At 50.0% G+C, this 19,046-nt stretch overlaps 1 protein-coding gene across 1 annotated transcript in view; it reads right to left on the bottom strand.

Moving 5' to 3' along the window:
* Positions 1-17,802, bottom strand: part of LOC119971572 (26S proteasome regulatory subunit 6A) — a 40,092-nt gene extending 22,290 nt beyond the window's left edge. Inside the window, exons 1-4 of the mRNA XM_038807324.1 lie at positions 17,617-17,802; positions 15,182-15,286; positions 2,655-2,717; positions 2,286-2,423 (exon numbers count right to left, since the gene is read on the bottom strand). Of these exons, the coding sequence (XP_038663252.1) occupies positions 2,286-2,423; positions 2,655-2,717; positions 15,182-15,286; positions 17,617-17,739 (429 nt within the window). The 5' untranslated portion in view covers positions 17,740-17,802. The remainder of the gene's footprint in view (positions 1-2,285; positions 2,424-2,654; positions 2,718-15,181; positions 15,287-17,616) is intronic.
* Between the last annotated feature and the right edge of the window lie 1,244 nt (positions 17,803-19,046).

Here is a 19,046-nt window from a genome sequence, read left to right as displayed (position 1 = left end):
CCTATCCACCAACAACTTTTCGTGTCCTCTCCTCGCTCTTCTTAACTCTCCCTTTAGGTCCTTCCTGGCTAACTTGTAACTCTCAAGTGCCCTAACTGAGCCTTCATGTCTCATCCTAACATAAGCCTTCTTCTTCCTCTTGACAAGTGCTTCAACTTCCTTAGTAAACCACGGTTCCCTTGCTCGACAACTTCCTCCCTGCCTGACAGGTACATACTTATCAAGGACACGCAGTAGCTGTTCCTTGAAAAAGCTCCACATTTCGATTGTACCCATCCCCTGCAGTTTCCTTCCCCATTCTATACATCCTAAATCTTGCCGAATAGCATCATAATTGCCTTTCCCCCAGCTATAATTCTTGCCTTGCGGTATATACCTATCCCAGACCATTGCTAAAGTAAACATAACCGAGTTCTGATCACTATCACCAAAGTGTTCACCTACATCTAAATCTAACACCTGGCCGGGTTCATTACCCAGTACCAAATCCAATGTTGGCCTGTCTACATCCTGTGTCAGAAAACCCTCCTGCACACACTGCACAAAAACTGACCCATCTATAGTACTCGAACTCTAGTATTTCCAGTCAATATTTGGAAAGTTAAAGTCCCCCATAACAACTACCCTGTTACTCTCGCTCCTGTCGAGAATCATCTTTGCAATCCTTTCCTCTACATCTCTGGAACTATTCGGAGATCTATAGACAACTCCCAACAGGGTGACCTCTCCTCTCCTGTTCCTAACCTCGGCCCATACTACCTCAGTAGACGAGTCCTCAAACGTCCTTTCTACCGCCGTAATACTTTCCTTGATTAACAATGCCACACCCCCCCCCCCTCTTTTACCATCTTCTCTGTTCTTACAGAAACATCTAAATCCTGGAACCTGCAACAACCATTCCTGTCCCTGCTCTACCCATGTCTACGAAATCGCCACAACATCGAGATCCCAGGTACCAACCCATGCTGCAAGCTCACCCACCTTATTCCGGATGCTCCTGGCGTTGAAGTAGACACACTTCAAACCAGCGTCTTGCTTGCCGGTGCCCTCTTTCGAACTTTTAACCCTATCCCTGACCTCACTACTCTCAACATCCTGTACACTAGGACTACAATTTAGGTTCCCATCCCCCTGCTGAATTAGTTTAAACCCCCCCGAAGAGCACTAGCAAATCTCCCCCCCAGGATATTGGTACCCCTCTGGTTCAGGTGAAGACCATCCTGTTTGTAGAGGTCCCACCTACCCCAGAATGAGCCCCAATTATCCAGGAAACCAAAACCCTCCCTCCTGCACCATCCCTGCAGCCACATGTTCCACTCCTCTCTCTCCTTATTTCTCACCTCGCTAGCACGTGGCACGGGCAACAACCCAGAGATAACAACTCTGCTTGTTCTAGCTCTCAGCTTCCACCCTAGCTCCCTGAATTTCTGTCTCAAATCCCCATCTCTCTTCCTACCTATGTCGTTGGTACCTATGTGGACCACGACTTGGGGCTACTCCCCCTCCCCCTTAAGGATCCCAAAAACACGATCAGAGACATCACGAACCCTGGCACCTGGGAGGCAACACACCAACCGTGAGTCTCTTTCATTCCCACAGAACCTCCTGTCTGTTCCTCTAACTATGGAGTCCCCAATGACAAGTGCTCTGTTCCTCTTCTCCCTTCCCTTCTGATCAACAGGGACAGACTCTGTGCCAAAGACATGTGCACCATTGCTTATCCCTGGTAAGTCGTCCCCCGCAACAGTATCCAAAACGGTATACTTGTTATAGAGGGGAACGACCACAGGGGATCCCTGCACTGCCTGCTGGTTCCCTCTCCCTCTCCCTCCCCTGACGGTAACCCATCTACCTTCTTCTTTTACCCGAGGTGTGACTACCTCCCTATAACTCCTCTCAATAACCACCTCTGCCTCCCGAATGATCCGAAGTTCATCCAGCTCCAGCTCCAGGTCCAGGTCCCTAACGCGGTTCTCGAGGAGCTGGAGTTGGGTGCACTTCCCGCAGATGGGCAACAAATGCTGGCACAGCCTGCGATGTCCATATCCCATGAACGAAAAAAATAAAACTTTGGCCTCTCTACCCCCAAAGCCACTGCTCTGTAGCTGTTATCTCTCTGCGCCCCAAAACCTTTTATCAGACGGGAACTTGGAGACCAATAAGTCCATGAGTGGAATACTGGTGGGACATTACAATCCCACTTGACACACCCACTCAAGATCCTCAGAGTCCTTGTGGATTTCATACACACACTTGCCCAGCCAGCAGCACAGAAATTCACTGACCTCCTGAATCTGTTTGTCCAAACCCCCAACATCACCGTACTGCTCAGTCGGTCGCTCATCTACCTCCATGGCCTTGACTCGAGAATCATACTCTGTTGGTAGAGTCTCCAGGATCAGGTAGGAATCTTTGTTCACACCCTGGAATGCAAGGCTGGAGATTACCCAGACAGACTGACACAGCTCCAGAGGCACTGCACAACACAAATATTGGCACACTCACAGAGTCATCCTCTGGGTGGTAGCTAGCCACTCACTCACTAACTCATACAGAAAGACAAAAAGACAAGAGTGAAGGTACAATGAATATCTGTGAAAAGGCGGCAGATGATAGGTACAACGCGGATAAAGAAACAAGGACAATGGACTCACCACCAGATCACCAGGCTTCAGTTTCTCAGCATCGACCAGTCCAATCACAGGCAGGAAGTAAGTCTGTCCAACAGAGTACGGCACAGTTAAATCACAGATTAGCGAAAACTAGCCCAGGCACAGCTTAATATCAAATAGTCATTTACATCACAGGAGGAGGAATTTGGTCCATCAAGTCAGTGCTGACTCTCTGTAGAACATTCAGCCAAGTCCCATTCTCCCTCATTTCCCTCGAATGCCCATCCAGTTAGCTTTTCACCAGCACCCTCCTGGGCAGCAAGTTTTCATTCTGCTATTCACTGTGTAAAGAAAACCTTTCTTGCCTCTGCTTCATTTTTTTTTACAAATATTTTAATTAAGGCATTTATAAATAAACATCGAACACAAACAAAGCCAAGGCCAAAAAGAGAACAAACTAAAGATCACCTCAAAACTAAATAAGCAACCACCACCCACTCTCCCTACCATGTCCCCCCACCCTTTTTTATTAACAGCCCCCCCCCCCCCCCCCCCCCCCCCCCAACACTGCTCTCTGCTGCGTCAGCTGTCCTGGAAGGAGTCAATGAACAGTTTCCATCTCTGGGCATCGACCCCCTCAAGGCAAACTTCATTTTCTCCAGCCGAAGGAAATCTGCTAGGTTGCTCACCATTCCCCCGGTTTCAGTGGCTCCGAGTCCCACCACACTAACAGGATCCATCTCTGGGCTACAAGAGAGGCAAAGACCAGAACGTCGGCCTCTCCCACCCCCTGAACTACCAGGTCTTCCAACACTGCCAATCTGGACTCGGGACCACCTTCACCCTCAGTATCTCCAGCGAACTCCCGCCACAATCCTTCCAGCTACTGACAGGCCCAAAACATGTGAACATGATTCCTCCCCCCCCCCCCCCCCCCCCCCGGTATACCGCCCACACCTATCTGTTAGGGGGACAGATAGTATCCTATAGTATCCTATGCAAGCCGGATCGGGAGTCTCGCATGGTGTGTTGCCTGCCCGGTGCCAGGGTGCGGGACATCTCTGACCGGCTTGAAAGGATATTGGAGCGGGAGGGGGAGGATCCAGTTGTTGTGGTCCACGTTGGGACTAACAACATAGGTAAAGCTAGGGTGGAGGACCTGTTCGGGGACTATCAAGCACTAGGAAGAAAACTGAAATACAGGTCCTCAAGGGTCATAATCTCCGGATTACTGCCCGAGCCACGTGCCAATTGGCATAGGGACAAGAAAATTAGGGAAGTAAACACGTGGCTAAGGGATTGGTGTGGGAAAGAGGGATTCCACTTCATGGGACATTGGCATCAGTTTTGGAACCGGGGGGATCTGTACCGTTGGGACGGTCTCCACCTGAACCGATCTGGAACCAGTGTTCTAGCAAAGAGGATAAATAGGGTGGTCAGTAGGACTTTAAACTTCTGAGTTGGGGGGAAGGAAAAGTGAAAGCGACAGGGAGCATGGAGTTAAATGGCAAGATACGCAGGAGGATAACATGTAGGCAGGTGGATTTAAGCTTGATGCAGACTAGGAATTCAACAAAAAGGAAGGATAACTTTGGACATCTTAGGACTTCCAATATCTGTAATGATAAGAAAGTTAGCATTAAGGTACTTTACCTGAATGCTCGTAGCATTTGTAACGAAGTAGACGAACTAATGGCACAGATCATCGTGAATGATTATGATGTGGTAGGCATCACAGAGACATGGCTGCAGGGGGTTCAGGACTGGCAGTTAAACATCCAAGGATATACAACCTATCGAAAAGACAGGGAGGTGGGCCGAGGGGGTGGGGTTGCCTTGTTAGTTAAGAACAAAATTAAATCTATGGCACTAAACGACATAGGGTCGGATGATGTGGAGTCTGTGTGGGTAGAATTGAGGAACCACAAAGGCAAAAAAACCATAATGAGAGTTATGTACAGACCTCCTAACAGTGGTCAGGACCAGGGGCGCAACATGTACCGGGAAATAGAAAAGGCATGTCAGGAAGGCAAGGTCACGGTGATCATGGGGGACTTCAATATGCAGGTGGATTGGGTAAATAACGTAGCCAGTGGATCCAAAGAAAAGGAAATCATGGAATGCTTACAAGATGGCTTTTTGGAACAGCTTGTCATGGAGCCCACAAGGGAGCAGGCTATTCTGGACCTAGTGCTATGTAATGAACCAGACTTTATAAAAGATCTTAAAGTAAGGGAACACTTAGGAAGCAGCGATCATAATATGATTGAGTTCAGTCTGCAGTTTGAAAGAGAGAAGGCAAAATCGGATGTAATGGTGTTACAGTTAAATAAAGGTAATTACGAGGGCATGAGAGAGGAACTGGCGAAAATCGACTGGAAGCAGACCCTAGTGGGGAAGACAGCAGAGCAAAAATGGCAGGAGTTTGTATGCATAATTGAGGACACTGAACAGAGGTTCATCCCCAAGAAAAGAAAGATTATCCGGGGAGGGATTAGACAGCCATGGCTGACAAAGGAGGTCAGGAAATGTATCAAAGAAAAAGAGAGATCATATAAAGTGGCCAAAAGCACTGGGAAATCAGAAGATTGGGAAGGCTACAAAAACAAACAGAGGTTAACAAAGAGACAAATAAGGAAGGAGAGGATCAAATATGAAGGCAGGCTAGCCAGTAATATAAGAAATGATAGTAAAATTTCTTTCAATACATAAGAAACAAGCGACAGGCCAAAGTAGACATTGGGCCAATTCAAACTGATTCCGGAAGGCTAGTGATGGGAGACGAGGAAATGGCTGGAGAACTTAATAAGTACTTTGCGTCTGTCTTCACAGTGGAAGACATGAGTAAATTATAGAGGGTCAGGGGGCTGAGTTGAGTATGGTTGCCATTACAAAAGAGATGGTGCTAAAAAAGCTAAAAGGTCTTAAAATTGACAAATCTCCTGGCCCCGATGGGCTACACCCTAGAGTTCTGAGAGAGGTGGCTGAAGAAATAGCGGAAGCGTTGGTTGAGATCTTTCAAAAATCACTGGAGTCAGGGAAAGTCCCGGACGATTGGAAGATCGCTGTTGTAACCCCCTTGTTCAAGAAAGGATCAAGACAAAAGATGGAAAATTATAGGCCAATTAGCCTAACCTCGGTTGTTGGTAAAATTCTAGAATCGATCGTTAAGGATGAGATTTCTAAATTCTTGGAAGAGCAGAGTCGGATTAGAACAAGTCAACATGGATTTAGTATGGGGAGGTCGTGCCTGACGAACCTGTTAGAATTCTTTGAGGAGGTGACAAGTAGGTTAGACCAGGGAAACCCAGTGGATGTGGTCTATCTGGATTTCCAAAAGGCCTTTGATAAGGTGCCACACAGGAGGCTGCTGAGTAAGGTGAGGGCCCATGGTGTTCGAGGTGAGCTACTGGCATGGGTTGAGGATTGGCTGTCTGACAGAAGGCAGAGAGTTGGGATAAAAGGTTCTTTTTCGGAATGGCAGCCGGTGACCAGCGGTGTCCCACAGGGTTCAGTGTTGGGGCCACAGCTGTTCACCATATATATTAATGATCTGGATGAAGGGACTGGGGGCATTCTAGCGAAGTTTGCCGATGATACGAAGTTAGGTGGTCAGGCAGGTAGTGCTGAGGAAGTGGGGAGGCTGCAGAAGGATTTAGACAGTTTGGGAGAGTGGTGCAGGAAATGGCTGATGCAATTCAACGTGAGAAAATGTGAGGTCTTGCACTTTGGAAAAAAGAATCCAAGCATAGACTACTTTCTAAACGGTGAGAAAATTCATAATGCCAAAGTACAAAGGGATCTGGGAGTGCTAGTCGAGGATTCCCTAAAGGTAAACATGTAGGTTGAATCTGTGATTAAGAAAGCGAATGCAATGTTGTCATTTAACTCAAGAGGGTTGGAATATAAAAGCAGCGATGTGCTACTGAGCCTTTATAAGGCTCTGGTTAGGCCCCATTTGGAGTACTGTGTCCAGTTTTGGGCCCCACATCTCAGGAAGGACATACTGGCACTGGAGCGTGTCCAGCGGAGATTCACACGGATAATCCCTGGAATGGCGGGTCTAACATATGATGAACGGCTGAGGATCCTGGGATTGTATTCATTGGAGTTTAGAAGGTTAAGGGGAGATCTAATAGAAACTTACAAGATAATACATGGCTTAGAAAGGGTGGACGCAAAGAAACTGTTTCCGTTAGGCGAGGAGACGAGGACCCGTGGGCACAGCCTTAGAATTAGAGGGGGTAAATTCAGAACAGAAATGCGGAAACATTTCTTCAGCCAGAGAGTGGTGGGCCTGTGGAATTCATTGCCGCGGAGTGCAGTGGAGGCCGGGACGCTAAATGGCTTCAAGGCAGAGATAGATAAATTCTTGATGTCGCGAGGAATTAAGGGCTACGGGGAGAATGCTGGTAGGTGGAGTTGAAATGCCCATCAGCCATGATTGAATGGCGGAGTGGACTCGATGGGCCGAATGGCCTTACTTCCACTCCTATGTCTTATGGTCTATCCTCCACCCCCTCAAAGAACCTACTCATTCTGGCCACCGACATGTGCGTCCTGTGGACGACTTTAAATTGAATGAGACTCAGCCTGGCGCACAAAGAGGATGTATTAACCCTCCTCAGAGCCCCCTCCCATAACCCAGCCTCCAACACTCCCCCCAGCTCCTTCTCCCACTTCACTACTCCTATCAGGGCACTCTCCCAATCCATTAATGCTTTATAAATCTCTGACACCCTCCCCTCTCCAACCTCTATTTTCGACAACACCTTATCCTGCAAGCCTGGGGGAGGCAGATCAGGAAAGGATGGTGCCTCTTTTCTCACATAGTTTCACCTGTAAATATTGGAACCCGTTTCTGCTGGGCAACTTATATTCCTCTACCAGTGTTTCCAGACTCGGGAACCTGCCCCTCCTGAATGGATCCCCAAAAAGCTCAATCCCCGCCTGCCGCCAACCCTGGAAACCACGTCCAGCCCCCCCTGAACAAACCGGTGATTCCCACAGATCGGAGCCCAAACCGAAGCCCCGTCTAGCCTCAGGTGCTGACGCCACTGTCCCCACCCCCGCAGGACTGCAACCATTACCAAACTTGTGGCTGGCGAGAACGGCAGGAGGCGCCGTTGCAGTGCCCCCAAGCTAGTGCCCTTACATGAGGCTGCCTCCATCCACTCCCATACCTCCCTCTCCCCCACAGCCCACTTCCTTCAGGCACGGAGTCTGTCCCTGTTGCTCAGAAGGGAAGGGGGGAAAGGAGTAGAACATTAGTAATTGGGGACTCAATAGTCAGGGGCACAGATAGGAGATTTTGTGGGAGCGAGAGAGACTCACGTTTGGTATGTTGCCTCCCAGGTGCAAGGGTACGTGATGTCTCGGATCGTGTTTTCCGAGGCCTTAAGGGGGAGGGGGAGCAGCCCCAAGTCGTAGTCCACATTGGCACTAACGACATAGGTAGGAAAGGGGACAAGGATGTCGGGCAGGCCTTTAGGGAGCTAGGATGGAAGCTCAGAGCGAGAACAAACAGAGTTGTTATCTCTGGGTTGTTGCCCGTGCCACGTGATAGTGAGATGAGGAATAGGGAGAGAGAGCAATTAAACACGTGGCTACAGGGATGGTGCAGGCGGGAGGGATTCAGATTTCTGGATAACTGGGGCTCTTTCTGGGGAAGGTGGGACCTCTATAGACAGGATTGTCTACATCTGAACCTGAGGGGCACCAATATCCTGGGGGGGAGATTTGTTAGTGCTCTTTGGGAGGGTTTAAACTAATTCAGCAGGGGCATGGGAACCTGGATTGTAGTTTTGGGGTACGGGAGATTGAGAGTATAGAGGTCAGGAGCACAGATTCGACTTCGCAGGAGGGGGCCAGTGTTCAGGTAGGTGGTTTGAAGTGTGTCTACTTCAATGCCAGGAGTATACGAAATAAGGTAGGGGAACTGGCAGCATGGGTTGGTACCTGGGACTTCGATGTTGTGGCCATTTCAGAGACATGGATAGAGCAGGGGCAGGAATGGTTGTTGCAGGTTCCGGGGTTTAGGTGTTTTAGTAAGCTCAGAGAAGGGGGCAAAAGAGGGGGAGGTGTGGCGCTGCTAGTCAAGGACAGTATTACGGTGGCAGAAAGGATGCTAGATGGGGACTCTTCTTCTGAGGTAGTATGGGCTGAGGTTAGAAACAGGAAAGGAGAGGTCACCCTGTTGGGAGTTTTCTATAGGCCACCTAATAGTTCTAGGGATGTAGAGCAAAGGAAGGCGAAGATGATTCTGGAAAAGAGCGAAAGTAACAGGGTAGTTGTTATGGAAGACTTTAACTTTCCAAATATTGACTGGAAAAGATATAGTTCGAGTACATTAGATGGGTCGTTCTTTGTACAATGTGTGCAGGAGGGTTTCCTGACACAATATGTTGACAGGCCAACAAGAGGCGAGGCCACATTGGATTTGGTTTTGGGTAATGAACCAGGCCAGGTGTTAGATCTGGAGGTAGGTGAGCACTTTGGAAACAGTGACCACAATTCGGTGACCTTTACGTTAGTGATGGAAAGGGATAAGTATACCCCGCAGGGCAAGAGTTATAGCTGGGGGAAGGGCAATTATGATGCCATTAGACATGACTTGGGATGTGTAGGTTGGAGAAGTAGGCTGCAAGGGTTGGGCACACTGGATATGTGGAGCTTGTTCAAGGAACAGCTATTGCATGTTCTTGATAAGTACGTACCAGTCAGGCAGGGAGGAAGGGGTCGAGCGAAGGAACCGTGGTTTACCAAAGAAGTGGAATCTCTTGTTAAGAGGAAGAAGGAGGCCTATGTGAAGATGAGGCGTGAAGTTTCAGTTGGGGCACTTGATAGTTACAAGGAAGCAAGGAAGGATCGAAAGAGAGCCAAGACGAGCAAGGAGGGGACATGAGAAGTCTTTGGCAGGTAGGATCAAGGAAAACCCAAAAGCTTTCTATAGGTATGTCAGGAATAAAAGAATGACTAGGGTAAGAGTAGGGCCAGTCAATGACAGTGGTGGGAAGTTGTGTGTGGAGGCTGAGGAGATAAGCGAGATACTAAATGAATACTTTTCGTCAGTATTCACTCAGGAAAAAGATAATGTTGTGGAGGAGAATGCTGAGACCCAGGCTATTAGGATAGATGGCATTGAGGTGCGTAGGGAAGAAGTGTTGGCAATTCTGGACAAGGTGAAAATAGATAAGTCCCCGGCGCCTGATGGGATTTATCCTAGGATTCTCTGGGAAGCCAGGGAAGAGATTGCTGAGCCTTTGGCTTTGATTTTTAGGTCATCATTGGCTACAGGAATAGTGCCAGAGGACTGGAGGATAGCAAATGTGGTCCCTTTGTTCAAGAAGGGGAGTAGAGATAACCCCGGTAACTATAGGCCGGTGAGCCTAACGTCTGTGGTGGGTAAGGTCTTGGAGAGGATTATAAAAGATACGATTTATAATCATCTAGATAGGAATAATATGATTAGGGATAGTCAGCATGGTTTTGTGAAGGGTAGGTCATGCCTCACAAACCTTATCGAGTTCTTTGAGAAGGTGACTGAACAGGTAGACGAGGGTAGAGCAGTTGATGTGGTGTATATGGATTTCAGTAAAGCGTTTGATAAGGTTCCACATGGTCGTCTATTGCAGAAAATACGGAGGCTGGGGATTGAGGGTAATTTAGAGATGTGGATCAGAAATTGGCTAGTTGAAAGAAGACAGAGGGTGGTGGTTAATGGCAAATGTTCAGAATGGAGTTCAGTTACGAGTGGCGTACCACAAGGATCTGTTCTGGGGCCGTTGCTGTTTGTCATTTTTATAAATGACCTAGAGGAGGGCACAGAAGGTTGGGTGAGTAAATTTGCAGACGACACTAAATTCGGTGGAGTTGTAGACAGTGTGGAAGGATGTTGCAGGTTACAGAGGGACATAGATAAGCTGCAGAGCTGGGCTGAGAGGTGGCAAATGGAGTTTAATGTAGAGAAGTGTGAGGTGATTCACTTTGGAAAGAATAACAGGAATGCGGAATATTTGGCTAATGGTAAAATTCTTAGCAGTGTGGATGAGCAGAGGGATCTCGGTGTCCATGTACATAGATCCCTGAAAGTTGCCACCCAGGTTGATAGGGTTGTGAAGAAGGCCTCTGGTGTGTTGGCCTTTATTGGTAGAGGGATTGAGTTCCGGAGCCATGAGGTCATGTTGCAGCTGCACAAAACTCTGGTACGGCCGCATTTGGAGTATTGCGTACAGTTCTGGTCGCCTCATTATAGGAAGGACGTGGAAGCTTTGGAACGGGTGCAGAGGAGATTTACTAGGATGTTGCCTGGTATGGAGGGAAAATCTTATGAGGAAAGGCTGATGGACTTGAGGTTGTTTTCATTAGAGAGAAGAAGGTTAAGAGGTGACTGAATAGAGGCATACAAAATGATCAGAGGGTTAGATAGGGTGGACAGTGAGAGCCTTCTCCCGCGGATGGAGGTGGCTAGCACGAGGGGACATAGCCTTAAATTGAGGAGTAATAGATATAGGACAGACGTCAGAGGTAGGTTTTTTACGCAAAGAGTGGTGAGGCCGTGGAATGCCCTACCTGCAACAGTAGTGAACTCGCCAACATTGAGGGCATTTAAAAGTTTATTGGATAAGCATATGGATGATAATGGCATAGTGTAGGTTCGATGGCCTTTAGTTTTTGACTTCCCATGTCGGTGCAACATCGTGGGCCGAAGGGCTTGTACTGCGCTGTATCATTCTATGTTCTATGTTCCTTACTATGGCTATATTTGCTTCCCAGCAGTAATTCATTAAATTTGGCAAGGCCAGCCCGGCCCCCCGTTTCGCCCCCACTCCAACAGGCCTTCTTTACTCACGGGACTTTCCCCGCCCACACAAATCCCGATATCAATGTATTAACCTTCCTAAAGAGAGCCTTTGAAATAAATATCGGGATGTTCTGGAATACAAACAAAAACCTCGGGAGCACAGTCATCTTCACGGACTGCACCCGCCCCACCAGTAACAATGCAAGCACATACCGCCTCTTAAAATCCCCCTTCATTTGCTCCACCAACCGGGCCAGATTTAATTTCTGTAATTGCTCCCATCCCCACGCAACCTGGATGTCCAGATACCTGAAATTCTTCCCCATTACCTTAAACGGCAGCTCGCCCAATCTTCTCTCGTGCCCCCTTGGCAGCTCGCCCAACCTTCTCTCGCGCCCCCTCGTCTGAATCGGGAAGACCTCACTCTTCCCCATATTTAACTTATACATAAGAACAAGGAGCAGGAGTAGGCCATCTGGCCCCTCGAGCCTGCTCCGCCATTCAATGAGATCATGGCTGATCTTTTGTGGACTCGGCTCCACTTTCCGGCCCGAACACCATAACCCTTAATCCCTCCATTCTTCAAAAAACTATCTATCTTTATCTTAAAAACATTTAATGAAGGAGCCTCGACTGCTTCACTGGGCAAGGAATTCCATAGATTCACAACCCTTTGGGTGAAGAAGTTCCTCCTAAACTCAGTCCTAAATCTACTTCCCCTTATTTTGAGTTCTGCTTTCACCCGCCAGTGGAAACAACCTGCCCGCATCTATCCTATCTATTCCCTTCATAATTTTATATGTTTCTATAAGATCCCCCCTCATCCTTCTAAATGCCAACGAGTACAGTCCCAGTCTACTCAACCTCGCCTCGTAATCCAACCCCTTCAGCTCTGAGATTAACCTAGTAAATCTCCTCTGCACACCCTCCAGTGCCAGTACGTCCTTTCTCAAGTACGGAGACCAAAACTGAACACAATACTCCAGGTGTGGCCTCACTAACACCTTATACAATTGCAGCATAACCTCCCTAGTCTTAAACTCCATCCCTCTAGCAATGAAGGACAAAATTCCATTTGCCTTCTTAATCACTTGTTGCACCTGTAAACAAACTTTTTGCGACTCATGCACTAGCACACCCAGGTCTCTCTGCACAGCAGCATGTTTTAATATTTTATCATTTAAATAATAACCCCGTTTGCAGTTATTCCTACCAAAATGGATAACCTCACATTTGTCAACATTGAATTCCATCTGCCAGACCCTAGCCCATTCACTTAACCTATCCAAATCCCTCTGCAGACTTCCAGTATCTTCTGCACTTTTCGCTTTATACCTAGGAGAACCTGCCGAATTCCACCTCAGCGTCCGTGATACCCCCAATTGGGTCCAATATATACAGCAACAGGTCGTCCGCATATAGCAAAGTCCTATGCTTCCACCACTCCCGCTTCCCCCTCCCCCCCAACCTCGCACTATCCCTTTCCAACCTCTGATGCTGTGCTGTGAGCACCATCGGCAGTGGCTCTATCGCCAAGAAGAAGAGCAATGGGGAGAGTGGGCATCCCTGCCTCGCCCCACAATACAGCCGAAAATACTCCAAACTCACCAGATTCGTTCTTACACTAGCTATCGGAGTCTGTTACGATAATCAAATCCAATCCACAAACCGCTGGCCAAACCCGAACAGCCCCAACACCTCCCATAAATACTCCCATTCTACCCGATCAAAGGTCACCTCCACATTCCGTCCCTCCGAGGGCATCATTTAAAAAAATAAATATTTTTATTCTCCTCCTTTTTCACATTTTCTCCCAAATGTACACCCACCAACAATAAACAATAATCAGTAACAAATATGTCAATCCCCATATCAATAACAATGATCCCATCCTCCCACCAAACCACAAACATTAGCCCGCATGTTTACATAAACAAATGACAAAAAAGAATATGGGATTACCCAGTCATCATCAACACAAACAGCCCCCTCCCACCCATCCCTCCCAACTAATGTTCAATGTTATCCAGTTCTTGACAGTGCATGATGAATAATGCCCATGACTTGTAGAACCCCTCCATCCTTCCCCTCAATCAAACTTAATCTTCTCAAGAGTCAAGAATTCCAACAGATCCCCCCCCCCCCCCCACACGCCAGGGCACAGGGTGGAGAGGCTGCTCTCCACCCCATCAAGATCCGCCTTCGGACGATCAACAAGGCGAAGGCTATGATATCTGCCTCCGCACCCGTTTCCAACCCTGGCTGGTCCGACACCCCGAATATGGCCTCCCGGGGACCCAGGTCCAGTTTCACATGCACCAACTTGAAAATTACCCTAAAAACCTCCTTCCAGTAATCCTCTAGCTTTGGACAGGACCAAAACATATGAACATGATTAGCGCCCCCCCCGCCCCCCCCCCTCAACGCTCACACACATCTTCTACTCCTTCAAAGAATCGGCTCATCCTCGCCCTCGTTAGGTGTGCTCTGTATACCACCTTCAGCTGTATCAGCCCCAACCTCGCACAGAAGGTGGAGGCATTTACTCTCCGGAGCACCTCACACCAGGCCACCTCCTATATAATCTCTCCCAACTCTTCCTCCTACTTTGCTTTGATCCCATCCAGCAGTACCTTATCCTCTTCCAAAATAGCTCCGTAAACCGCTGACACTACCCCCTTCCCCAGTCCCCTTGTTGTCAGCACCTCCTCCAGCAATGTGGAGGCCGGTTCCTCCAGGAAGCTCTGTATCTCCTTTCTGGCAAAATCTAGAACCTGCATGTACCTAAACATTTCTCCCTGCTCCAGTCCAAGGGCATCATTATCACGTTTAACAGGCACCTGATGTTAGCCGATATGTGTTTCCCTTTTACAAACCCCATCTGGTGCCCTCTATCACCCTCGGCATACAGTCCTCAATCCACAAAGCCAGGATCTTAGCCAACAACTTGGCATCTACATTCAGTAGTGGTATTGGGCGGTAGGATCCACACTGCTCCGGTCCTTAACTTTCTTCAGGATCAGAGGTTGCCCCTGCATCTCTGAAATCTGTGTCTCCTAGTCCCTATACTATCAGCGAAAGGGAAGAAATTTTCCTCATCTACCTTACCCAAATCTGTTATAATCGTGTACCTGTCTATCAAATCTCCCCTCAATCTCCACTTCTCTAGGACAACTCCAGCTTCTCCATCTGAACCATGTGGTTAAAATCTCCAGCCCTGAAATCATTCTGGGAAATCTGCTCTGCAACCCCTGCAAAAGTGTGGTGACTGGAACTTAAATGCTCTAGTTGTGACCTAACCAGAGCTTTAGACATGTTCAGCTTAACCTTCCTGCTTCTGTATCAATGTCTCTTTTTAATGAAGCCGAGGATCCAATATACTTTGCTAACCACTCTCTCAATACGTCCCAGCACCTTCAGAGTTTGCACCCCCGGGTGTCTCTGTTCCCAGACCTCATTTAGAATTGTGTTATTACATCGCATCTCCCTATACCTTCTGTCAAAATGCACCTCTCACTTCCCCATATTAAATTCCATGCACTACTTGTCTGCCCATTCTGCTGACATAGAGTTGCAGGTGAGTTCTATCATCCTCACTATTTGCCACTCCTCAAAATTTTATATCACTGGCAATTTAAAATTTTGATTTGTACTCCTAGAGGCAACTAATTTATACAAGCAGAGATCTGGGCTTTGGGGAGCATCACTATCAACCACTCTGCAGTCTGGAAATCAATTACTTCCTCAATCCTACCAATGCCCTCACCTGACGGGTGGATGTTTTAATAACAGCGCATTTCCCTTTCCTTTGGGAATCCAGGTCAACATTTGCTCCATCCTCCTCCTGGTCATTTGGATCAACATCCAGTAACTGAAACACAACATCAAGAAGAGGCACTTGTTAAATCCTTAAACCCCAGCCCGATACGCGGGCCCCGTAACCCCTACCCCAGCCCGGGACGCAGGTACACTTCCGCAGCCCGGGACGCAGGTACACTTCCCCAGCCCGGGACGCAGGTCCACTTCCCAAGCCCGGGACGCAGGTCCACTTCCCCAGCCCGGGACGCAGGTCCACTTCCCCAGCCCGGGACGCAGGTCCACTTCCCCAGCCCGGGACGCAGGTACACTTCCCCAGCCCAAGACGCAGGTACACTTCCCCAGCCCAGGACGCAGGTCCACTTCCCCAGCCCGGGACGCAGGTCCACTTCCCCAGCCCCGGACGCAGCTACACTTCCCCAGCCCGGGACGCAGGTCCACTTCCCCAGCCCGGGACGCAGGTCCACTTCCCCAGCCCGGGACGCAGGTCCACTTCCCCAGCCCGGGACGCAGGTCCACTTCCCCAGCCCGGGACGCAGGTCCACTTCCCCAGCCCGGGACGCAGGTCCACTTCCCCAGCCCGGGACGCAGGTCCACTTCCCCAGCCCGGGACGCAGGTCCACTTCCCCAGCCCGGGACGCAGGTCCACTTCCCCAGCCCGGGACGCAGGTCCACTTCCCCAGCCCGGGACGCAGGTCCACTTCCCCAGCCCGGGACGCAGGTCCACTTCCCCAGCCCGGGACGCAGGTCCACTTCCCCAGCCCGGGACGCAGGTCCACTTCCCCAGCCCGGGACGCAGAAACCAGGTACCTTTTCTCCCGGCAGGGAGGCGGGCGCACTTCCCCCGGCCCGGGAGGCGGGAGCACATCCCCCGGCCCGGCAGGCGGCCGCACTTCCCCCTTCCCCTGGCCCGGGAGGCGGGCGCCCTTCCTCCGGCCAGGAGGCGGGCACACTTCCCCCTTCCCCCGACCCGGGAGGCGGGCGCACTTCCCCTGGCCCGGAGGCGGGCGCACTTCCCCCTTCCCCCGGCCCAGGAGGCAGACGCACTTCCCCCGGCCCGGGAGGCGGGCACACGTCCCCATTCCCCTGGCCCCGGGAGGCTGGCGCACTTCCCCTTTCCCACTTCCCCTTTCCCCCGGCCCAGGAGGCAGACGCACTTCCACCGGCCCGGGAGGCGGCACACTTCCCCCTTTCCCAGGCCCGGGAGGCGGGCGCACTTCCCCTGGCCCGGAGGCGGGCGCACTTCCCCCGTCCCCTGGCCCGGGAGGCGGGCACACTTCCCCCGGCCCAGGAGGCGGATGCACCTCCCCTTCCCCCGGCAAGGGAGGCAGGCGCCCTTCCCCCTGCCCGGGAGGCGGGCGCACTTGCCCCTTCCCCCGGCCCTGGAATCGGGCTCACGTCCCACAAGGCCAGGACGCAGGCGTACTTCCCGCCCAACCTGGGACTTGCGCTCCAGGCCCCCTTCCCAATCCCGGATCGTGAGCTCCGGGCCCCTTCCCCAATCCCGGGACGTGAGCCCGGAGTCCCTTCCCTGATCCTGGGACGTGAGCCCGGAGTCCCTTCCCCAATCCCAGGATCTGAGCCTGGAGTCCCACCCCCAAGCCCGGGACGTGAGTCCGGATCCCTTTTCCCAGCTGGAGCTAGGGAATATGGAGTGTGCGCTGCGCTGTCAGAGGGTCTGTACTGAGGGAGTGCTGCACTGTCAGAGGGTCAGTACTGAGGGAGTGCTGCACTGTCAGAGGGTTAGTACTGAGGGAATGCTGCACTGTCAGAGGGTCAGTACTGATGGAGTGCTGCACTGTCAGAGGGTCAGTACTGAGGGAGTGCTGCACTGTCAGAGGGTCAGTACTGAGGGAGTGCTGCACTGTCAGAGGGTCAGTACTGAGGGAGTACTGCACTGTCAGAGGGGCAGTACTGAGGGAGTGCTGCACTGTCAGAGGGTCAGTACTGAGGAAGTGCTGCACTGTCAGAGGGTCAGTACTGAGGGAGTGCTGCACTATCAGGGGGTCAGTATTGAGGGAGTGCTGCACTGTCAATGGGTCAGTACTGAGGGAGCGCCGCACTGTCAGAAGGTCAGCATTGAGTGGGTGCTGCACTTTAATGGAGAGTTAGTACTGAGGACATCATTTCGAGGGGGCATAAATTGTGATTTTTGGAGCGAGGGGAGGGGACTCGCTACCTGAGGGCTGGTAAGAAGGTTCATTGTTTATACCAGTCTTGCAATGTGACTCAGAGAAATACCTCAATGCTATCCTCAACAGTGTAATTCTGGTGTCATCATGTAGCGATCCTGGATGTCAGGACAGGTCTGCCATGCTCTCTGCCACTATACAGTTTTAAGCAGGGCAGAACTCATCTCCTCAGCAAACTAACTCATAGACTCACCTCAATGACATTGGAAACCAGGTATGGCAGCGTCTTGTTGACTTTGATCTTCTCACTGTTTTCCTTGATTTTGTCTTTCATGGCCTGTAGCTCATGTGTTACTCTGAGCACCTCACTCTTCATAATCTGCCAATGGGGAGCAAGTTTCTGTCAAATCCACAGAAAGTACCATACACACAGACTGGCCATCACATGTAATGAACACAGAGCAACAAGAGACAGGCCCTTTAGGGTTGTGATCTTGGGATTACGCTGTGTGCCACGTGCCAGTGAGGCTAGAAATAGGAAGATAGAGCAGCTAAACACGTGGTTAAACAGCTGGTGTAGGAGGGAGGGTTTCCGTTATCTGGACCACTGGGAGCTCTTCCGAGGCAGGTGTGACCTGTATAAGAAGGACGGGTTGCATCTAAATTGGTGAGGCATAAATATCCTGGCCGCGAGGTTTGCTAGTGTCACACGGGAGGGTTTAAACTAGTTGCCATTACAGAGACCTGGTTGAGGGAAGGACAGGATTGGCAGCTAAACATTCCAGGATTTAGATGTTTCAGGGCGGATAGAGGGGGATGTAAAAGGGGTGGCGGAGTTGCGCTACTGGTCCAGGAGAATATCACAGCTGTACTACGGGAGGACGCCTCAGAGGACAGCGAGGGTATATGGGTAGAGATCAGGAATAAGAAGGGTGCAGTCACAATGTTGGGGGTTTAGTACAGGCCTCCTAACAGGAAATAGAGGAGCAGACAGGTAGACAGATTTTGGAAAGGAGTAAAAGCAATAGAGTTGTTCTCATGGGAAACTAACTTCCCCAATATTGACTGGGACTCACTTAGTGCTAGGGGCTTAGACGGGACAGAATTTGTAAGGAGCATCCAGGAGGGCTTCTTAAAACAATACGTCCAACTAGGGAAGGGGCTGTACTGGACCTGGTATTGGGGAATGAGCCCGGCCAGGTGGTAGAAGTTCCAGTAGGGGAGCATTTCGGGAACAGTGACCACAATTCAGTAAGTTTTAAAGTGCTGGTGGACAAGGATAAGAGTGGTCCTTGGGTGAATGTGCTAAATTGGGGGAAGGCTAATTATAACAATATTAGGCAGGAACTGAAGAACCTAGATTGGAGGCGGATGTTTGAGGGTAAATCAACATCTGGCATATGGGAGGCTTTCAAGTGTCAGTTGAAAGGAATTCAGGATAGGCATGTTCCTGTGAGGAAGAAGGATAAATACGGCAAATTTCGGGAACCTTGGATAACGAGAGATAGTGTCGGCCTCGTCAAAAAGAAAAAGGAGGCATTTGTCAGGGCTGGAAGGCTTGGAACAGACGAAGCCTGTGTGGAATATAAGGAAAGTAGGAAGGAACTTAAGCAAGAAGTCAGGAGGGCTAAAAGGGGTCACGAAAAGTCATTGGCAAATAGGGTGAAGGAAAATCCCACGGCT

The sequence above is a fragment of the Scyliorhinus canicula genome, chromosome 9, assembly GCF_902713615.1.
Source record: "Scyliorhinus canicula chromosome 9, sScyCan1.1, whole genome shotgun sequence".
NCBI classification, from domain to species: domain Eukaryota; kingdom Metazoa; phylum Chordata; class Chondrichthyes; order Carcharhiniformes; family Scyliorhinidae; genus Scyliorhinus; species Scyliorhinus canicula.
The sequence above is the reverse complement of the archived record's forward strand: the minus strand, read 5'-3'. Positions and strand labels throughout refer to the sequence as shown.